The sequence below is a fragment of the Helobdella robusta genome (assembly GCF_000326865.2).
Source record: "Helobdella robusta unplaced genomic scaffold HELROscaffold_29, whole genome shotgun sequence".
Taxonomy (NCBI): Eukaryota; Metazoa; Annelida; class Clitellata; order Rhynchobdellida; family Glossiphoniidae; genus Helobdella; species Helobdella robusta.
In genome coordinates, this window is record NW_008704475.1 from 2,061,878 (window position 1) to 2,070,454 (window position 8,577).

The 8,577-nt window shown below is 33.4% G+C and overlaps 1 protein-coding gene across 1 annotated transcript in view; it reads left to right on the forward strand.

The window, feature by feature from the left end:
* The window catches only part of HELRODRAFT_185681 (hypothetical protein), a 30,257-nt gene that overhangs the window by 11,290 nt on the left and 10,390 nt on the right, over positions 1 to 8,577 (forward strand). Inside the window, exons 5-8 of the mRNA XM_009020884.1 lie at positions 863 to 954; positions 1,622 to 1,728; positions 2,558 to 2,637; positions 3,101 to 3,210. Coding sequence (XP_009019132.1) covers positions 863 to 954; positions 1,622 to 1,728; positions 2,558 to 2,637; positions 3,101 to 3,210 — 389 coding nt within the window. The remainder of the gene's footprint in view (positions 1 to 862; positions 955 to 1,621; positions 1,729 to 2,557; positions 2,638 to 3,100; positions 3,211 to 8,577) is intronic.

An 8,577-nucleotide genomic window follows, 5' to 3' on the forward strand; every position in this document is an offset into this window, starting at 1 on the left:
CATTTTTTTGTCATCAAAAAAAAAAAAAAAAAAAAAAAAACCTGACACCTAATTCGCATCAAAGTTCAATTTTATAACACCAAAGTTAATTTTTACAACGTCAAAGTTAATCTTGACAAAGTCAATATTTCCCTATATATACAACAAGGAGCACTGACGATGATTCATACGGAATCGAAATATGGCCTTATTTGCAGCATGAATTCGAAAAATAAGTTTATTTTGAATTTTAATAAACTAAACGTTCACCAAAAAACTTTAGTGAGAAAAATCGAAAAAACGAACTACAAACATATTAACGCCAAACATTCGGTAGGATTTATAGAATATTGTAAAAATATATATATATATATAATTAACAATCTAACATATAATTATTCATAAAGATCACTGCGTTTTTGGCATTATTCAACTTGTAGTTGAGTTTCTCAATTTTTCTAACGAGACTTTTATCATCTTGATGAAGTTTATTAAGGTTAAATAAAAAACTTTTAATATTTGACATTTTTGACAAAACATTATTAATAACGTTATTACTACAGAAAAGCTCTTTTCGGCATCAACTGCCATCATCAGCGTAGTTATATAGTTCTGTTCCGTCTTTTTGTCTTTGTTTTCACAGCGACTTAAATTGTAACTTAATTAGAACTTATGTTAATCATGTGTTTCTTTGTTGGAAAAATATTGGTATTATTTAGTAGTATTTATTGCTGGTTTACGTTTATCGATGAAAATTGATTCTGCTATCATCAATTTGAAATATTCTCTGTTGTAATAAATACTGAATGCCGAAAAGAGCTTTACAACAGTGGCTTGTTGATAACATAAATGATTCGTTAAAAATAAAAAAAACGGCTACCAGCTGTGGAGATCTTGGCTGACATCAACCAGAACAGTTTGTTGAGAGAACCAGAAATCGAGAGGGAACGAGGAGTGATATTGAGGGAAATGCAGGTGGGTTGGCAGTCGATGTGGTGTGGTTGGTTTTTGGTTGGAGTGATATGGTAGTGAGGTGTGATGGTAATGTTGCTATGTTTTCAGGTTGTTAGGTTGTCCGGTCATAAGAGTAATCCACAAATTTCATATTTTCATGTATCAATTAAAACCGTGCTTGAATATTTAACAAATGTATTTCTACTTCTTCATTCTTAGAGTAGTTATTTCTAATGTGCTTTGGAATTATTTTAAACTACTCCCCGGCTGTTCATGAAGCGGTATGAAATATGGTTTTGCAATGACTTTGAAAGCTGATAGTCATTACGTTGGTGGAGGTACCAAACATAACTCCTCTTTTGAGGAAACCTGCTAATATATCATCTTTGTTTCTTCAAAACTTTTATTCGTATTTTTGAATGCAGTAAAATTGAATTATTTTGATTGGTTGTGTCTGTAAGAAATGCCTTGCATGTTAACGTGATGGCGGCGTGATGGCTCAATGGTTAAAAGCGCTTGGTCTTGCTATTGTAATGACTGGGTTCGAATACAAAGAGATCCCCGCCTATCATATGCAATGTGTATGATGCGTGGTTTGCACGCGTATTCATATACGCTGTGTGTGTTTGTCGTTGAAACCTCTGAAGCAAACGCAAAAGAGAGAGAGAAACCTTTAACCTTTTAACAGGAGGTGGAGACGAACTTGCAGGAGGTTGTCTTTGATCATCTTCACGCCACAGCATTCAAGAACTCGCCACTCGGTAGGACGATACTAGGGCCTGTTGAAAATATCAAGTATGTATCTGCTCTACAACCTTACTTCACTGATTGTTGTATCATGTGCATATCACGTCTCTGCACAACGCGTTATTTCACTAAGGTGCAACAACCGCTTAATTAATGAAAATTTAAATTGTTTTTCGATTAACTTCGTGTTCAAGTTTGATGAAATGGGTCATTGTTTTTATGCATTCTTCGTTGAAAACCGTCAATTGGTTTGTTGTTGATAACATTACTTGGATTAAATGCGGAACACATAGCAAATGATGCAATTAATTCAAGCATCTGTTATGGAATTATAGATTTTCGTTTGAATAGTTAAGAAATACAAACTAGTTATGAACTTTTAATTTAATTTTATATTCAAATAGAGAAATTTTATTTTCATAACTTCGCTTCTAATAAATTTTTCGTCGATTTTTGATTGTTTGATAAACTCTGGGCTATGCTAATATAATACATTGTACCAGTTGAAATCGCATCCTGAGTTGTCTGAACCCTGTGCATCATCGTTGTTTCTGCCTATCTCTTATATTTCTTGATGGCTTAATGCTATTCTTTGTTTTTGTAGTACTGATATTACTTTTTTAGATGTGTAGTTTGAGATTTTTTAGTTTATTTTAATGAAATGCATAAATAAAGTTTAAATTAATGTTTGAAGTATAGTGAAGTCCCTCTGATTTGCTGTTGCACACTTACTGGTTGCCCTATTTGGCAGTTTGCATGTTTCTATTCAAAGGGGATGTAATATTTTAGAGCGAACTTTCATATTTCCAACTGTCTGGAGTTCGTTGTTTGTGTCCTGGCCAAATATTTTACTGAATATGCTGTTTATTTTAAACAGGACCATAAACCGAGAAGATCTATTGAACTACATATCGACGCACTACAAAGGTTCAAGGATGGTGCTAGCTGCCGCCGGAGGTTGGTTGGCTGCTTCAATGGATGGATGGATGGATGGAGGGTTAGATGGATGGGTGGATGGTTAGATGAATGAAGAGGGGATGGTTTGACGGAAGGATGGCTAAATGGATGGATTGTTAGATGGATGAACGAGTGAATTGATGGTTGGCAGGATGAATAGATGTGTGGTGGTAGATGGATAAATGGGTAAATGAAATGATGATTTGATGCTTGGATGAGTGGAAGGATGCCTGGCAGGGTGAAAGGATGAGTTGCTGATTGGCTTAGCTGTGATGGTTGATTAAATGATCAACCTGATTTTGCTGCAGAATGATGAAAATATTTGTGAAAGTGTATCTATTTACAAATTAATTTAAATTCTTTTTTTTCAATAATTTTCCGTTCATTCATTGAATATTCTAACGAAATTTCAATTTACTTTATGTGATTGGATGAATTAGTAACATCTTTCAATTGATTGCAGGTGTTGAGCACGAGCACTTGGTCTCATTGGCTGATAAGTACTTCGGAAAACTCAGCCCTTCTCATGATGAGGGGCTGTCTTTTGCGAAATGTTCGTTCACTGGAGGCGAGGTTGGAGCTTTTCAGAATTTTTAATTATATACCAAGCATGTTTAACTAAAATATATATATTATTATGCAATACATTTCACCGATTTATTAGTGTTTATCAACTTATAATTCAAATTTTTATATAAATTTGAATATAAGTTGATAAACGCTAATAAATCGGTGGAATTTATTACATACTGTCAAGAATTTGGTCTTTTACCAGCATATTTATTATATATATATATATATATATATATATATATAATTATATTACGATAATTATATAATTATATGTATATATATGTAATTGGAATAGCTCTCTAAGTATTTTAAATTATTTTGTGAAAATTCTTAAGAAAAAAAATTAAGCACTTGGTTAATGGCGATTAAGCGCCATTTTTAGATCTTCAGAGCCTATTCTTAAACAAATTAATTGATTAATTAAAACTATTAAGGTATATATTTGTATAATTTATTAATAAAATAAGACAACAAATTTTCATTAATATAAATTTTATTAAATGTGATTAGAATATTATTATTATTGTTATTATTATTATTATTAAACTTCTTTTTTTACAACAATTATTCCAATGATTTCGTGTCAGCGCATTTAAATTTTACAATTTCAATTATAAAAATGACATTGAATTAGTGGTGATTTTGTGAAATTTTGTCGTTTGCTATTTTATCGTGCGCCATTTTGTCGTGAAATTTTTGCGCTCTTATACGCCATTTTGTTATACGCTATTTTGACGGGCCACTATACCTGAGCATTTGGCCACACACACAACGTATCAAATCGAACACCGACGACGGTTTAGGAATACCGAAAAATGCTTCATTGTTCAATTAGGCATAAAATAAATAAAAGTTTTGGTTTTGACATTAATTTTCGATCGTTAGAAAAATCGAAAAAATTAAAAACGTAGTTAACTAACGCCGAACATGCTGTGATTTTTATCATTAATTGCATTTCTGACAGATTTAATCCTATATATATATATATATATATATATATATATATATTTCATTTTTCATTTTCAAAGTTTTATTCATAATCAACAACATATCAAATAAGTGAATAAAAGTTATGAAGTTGAATATGCGGAGACTGAATAAGACTGTATGTCTTGTGGTGGCCATCGCAGGTAGATATATGAATAGTCAATGAAATAAAATAAGGAAAATAACTGAAGCAAAAAGATAATTGAAGATAAATAAGTAAATGTTCGTGTCATACATATATAGACATATAACTATGTAAATGTTCGCTCAGTACATATATAAACACATAAATGTTTAACTATTCATAAAGACCATTCATCTGCATCATTTGTTCTAACGTATTCTTAATATAGTATTAGGTGGTGGAGTCGAGATCAAGTGTCAGTTAAAAAGCACGGAATTTTGACTTGAAATGTTGTAGGTTTATGATGGCTCTTAGATGAGGAGGTACAAGTTCTGTCCAAATTTTAGGACCTATTATTTTTATGCTTGTCTGGATTAATTTGAGGCGAGTTTTGTAGATATAGAAGAGAGGGGTGTGTCTAGTGGTTGTAGATTGGACGGAGTTACTTAATGTGTAGAAGTTGATAAAGTGAGGTGGGAGAAGATTGTTGATAAATTTAAAAACGAATAAAGCAGAGTAGTAAAGACAGATGTAGTTAAGTGGTAAAATTTTTTTTGCTAGGAAGAAGGGTTTAGTATGAGAATCGGGTTTGAGGTTAAAAATTAAACGTATTGATCTTTTTTGAGAGAGTATTAAGTTATTCAGGTGGCTTTTTGGACTATTTCCCCATAGTGTGATGCAGTAGGTTAGATAAGGGTAGATGAATGTATAATAAAGCGTGTGTAGAGCAGAAAGAGAGTTTATATTTGATTTTGTAGAAGATGCCTATGAGTTTGTTGATTTTGTCTGAGGTAGTTTGTAGGTAAGAATTCCATGAAAGATTTTCTGTGATGGTGATTCCAAGAAATTTGGTTAATAGGGTGCGGTTTATAGGAACGCCATTAATTAATAGGTTTAGGTTAGGAGCTTGGTTGGTGAGTGTTTTTGGGCCAAAAATAATGTATGCACATTTCGAATAATTTATGATTAGTTTGTTATTGGATACCCAGTTAGAGTACTTTTGGAGTTCAAGATTGATAAGTTCAGAGCAATCTGGTAGGTTGTTGGAAGTGAAAAGAAGGTTGGTGTCGTCTGCGAACAGTACGCATTTGGTTGAGGGCGAAACGTTGCAGAGGTCATTTATGTAGATAGAAAATAGAAGGGGTCCTAGTATGGATCCTTGTGGTACGCCGTGATGAATAGGAGCGTGCTTTGAATTGATGTTGTCCATGGAAACATATTGTGTCCGTGATGAAAGATAGCGTCTCATCCAGTTGTGAGCTGTGCCTCTTACTCCGTAATGATGTAGTTTGGATAGGAGTATTTTGTGATCGATGACATCGAAGGCTTTGGATAAGTCCAGGAAAATGCCAATAGAAAGATTTTTGTTGTTCATTTCATTTAGTATATGCTGAGTGAAGTCAAGAATAGCAAGCTCAGTTGAGTGGTTGGGTCTGAATCCGTATTGGTTGTTGCAGATAGTATTGTTGGAGCAGAAGAAATTGGAGAGTCTTTTAAAGAAAAGTTTTTCAAGAATTTTTGACAGCGGGGAAAGAATGGAGATGGGTCTGTAGTTGTTAATGTCATCTTTGTTTCCTTTCTTGAATACTGGTATGATTTTGGATATTTTAAATGAGTCAGGAAAGATTCCAGTGCTTAGTCATAAGTTTAAGATATGATTAAGGGGTGATATGATAGGGAAAATTATGTTTTTGATGAGGAACATGTTGAGTCCATCGTCTGCATAGCTCTTTTTGTTTTTCAAGATATTAACAGTAGCTAATATTTCTTGTTCAGTAACAGGATATAGGCTAATGGAATGGAGTGTGGATGGGCTCATAAAATCTGTAGGACTACCATAGCTGGGAGGTTGGTTTGAGAGTAGTTCGTCAACTCTAGATTGGATTATTGTAACAGTCTTCTATATGGTATAGCTGATAAACTGTTGTCTAAACTTCAGATGGTTCAGAATCAGGCTGCTGATAATACCGCAAATTAAAATTTGATCATGCATCACCAATTCTAAAGGAGTTTCATTGGCTGCGTGTTAAACAAAGAATCATTTGGTAACACCTAGTGATCTCCACCGATGGTGGCTTCGCTTTCAACATGCTTCATACGAGGAGAGCGCTGATGAGAAGCAATTATAATTGGCGCTATATAAATACAATATTTGATTTGATATATATATATATATATATATATATATATATATAAATAAGGTGTCCCAGAAATGCACGGAAATTTTTTTTAAAAGTGTCTCTTGGGTACAATAATTAAATTGGTAAAGTTACAGCTCATTTGAACAAGTTTGAGAGGTCCCCCAAGGGCTTTTAAAATTTTACTATCGAGTTAATTCAAAATCCATATCAATAATCTTAAACAATATGCACAAAATGAGTGAAATAAAGCTAGAAATGCAAACTAGTTTAATTATCTCACTGTTGACATTAATTAGAGTTTAAAATATTATTAACAATTACCTGTAGAATGATAATCTTTATTAGAGAATGCAAAAAATGTATATTTTAAACCAATCAACTCGCTATGTTACTGGTGTGGTCAACGTAGATCGGTTACCTGTCCTGCTCTCATCACTTGTTGATGACACTACAAAACTTCTTGGAGTTCCAAAGTTAGCATCTGGATAAAAACGAGCAGCTGCTGATGCAGTTCATGAACATATAAAATCCTGAAAGTGTGAATCAATGGTTATTGGCATGTGCTTTGACACGACAGCTTTCAATACTGGAAAACTCAATGGAGCTTGCACTCTTCTAGAAAAAGCCATGGGACATAATTTATTATGGATGGCTTGCCGTCATCTTAAGTTTGAAGTGTTGCTTGCCGATGTATATAATGTTTGTCTTGGACCATCCACCGGACCAGAAATTATATTCTTCAAAAGGTTTCGTGAAAAATGGACAGAAATGAATTACACACCAGAAGCCAGATCAACCCCTTTGATAATTGTTCCAGATGCAATTAAAGCATTCATCAAATGTCAACTTGAGGTCAGACATTCACGAGATGACTATTTAGAGTTTCTACTTCTTGCTGCACAAATAGTTGGACTGCAGATTGATGTAGCCATTCGCAAACCTGGTGCACTGCACAGGGCACGATGGATGGCAAAAGCCATCTACGCATTAAAAATTGAACTATTATTCACTGTAAATAAGACCATTTTTAACTTAACAGCTCGAGAATTACAAGGTATTCAACGTTTGAATCGGTTTATCATTTGTGTTTATCTTCAGTCATGGTTTTCATGCAGGCTCACTGCTGATGCACCTGTGAATGATATTTTGTTGATACAGCGTTTGCATAACTACGACGATGCAGTTCTTGGTTCGACTGAATTAAAAATGATGCTGCGTCATTCTTGGTACATGAGTCCAGGATTGGCAACTCTTGCTCTTTTTTCATCTCTCCTGTCTGACAAAGAAAAGACTGATCTTGTCCGCACAATACAAGCAGATCGAGGCCCACATCTGATGAAAACGCTATCACAAAGTTTTGACAATTTGCGTGCGTCTAAAACATTTTTTGAAACATCCAATCTTGATGCCAGTTTTTTTGATGTACCTGTTGAAAACTGGTCAGATACTCCTTCTTTCCAAGTTGCAGCAGTGTTTGTAAGGAATCTGGTTTGCATCAATGACTCTGCAGAAAGGGGAGTAGCGTTGGTACAACATTTCAATGAAACAATCACCAAAGACTCAGAGCAGAAACAATTTTTGCTTTAAGTAGTTGAGCAGCATAGGAAAAACTTTGCAGAATATAATCGTGAACTGCTAGCCAAAATTTGAATTATTTGCATTAATTAATATTCAAGCGAACTGAAATTCAATAAAATCTTGTTTTTCAATCATTTTTGACCTAATTTTTGAAATTAAAAAATAAAAGGCATTGCAGATTTATATATTTTTTCACAATTATATATTTTGTTTCTTTTGTATAAACAAATCATAAAGCATTTATAATCATATCATATAACACTGTATCAAAAGTTGGTAGCAAACGATCAAACACCAAAATCGGAAACTTTCGACCCCTTGGGGGACCTCTAAACATTGTCCAAATGGGTTAAAATTTGGCAAGTAAATTACTGTTACCATACAGACATATTTAATGGAGTGAGACATCAATATTTTAAAACTTCATATTTTTGGGACACCCTTATATATATATATATATATATTTCGGAACGAGGTTTTCTTTAATACAAACATCATTGAAGATATATGCCCATTTTGCATTAATGACTTTCTTTA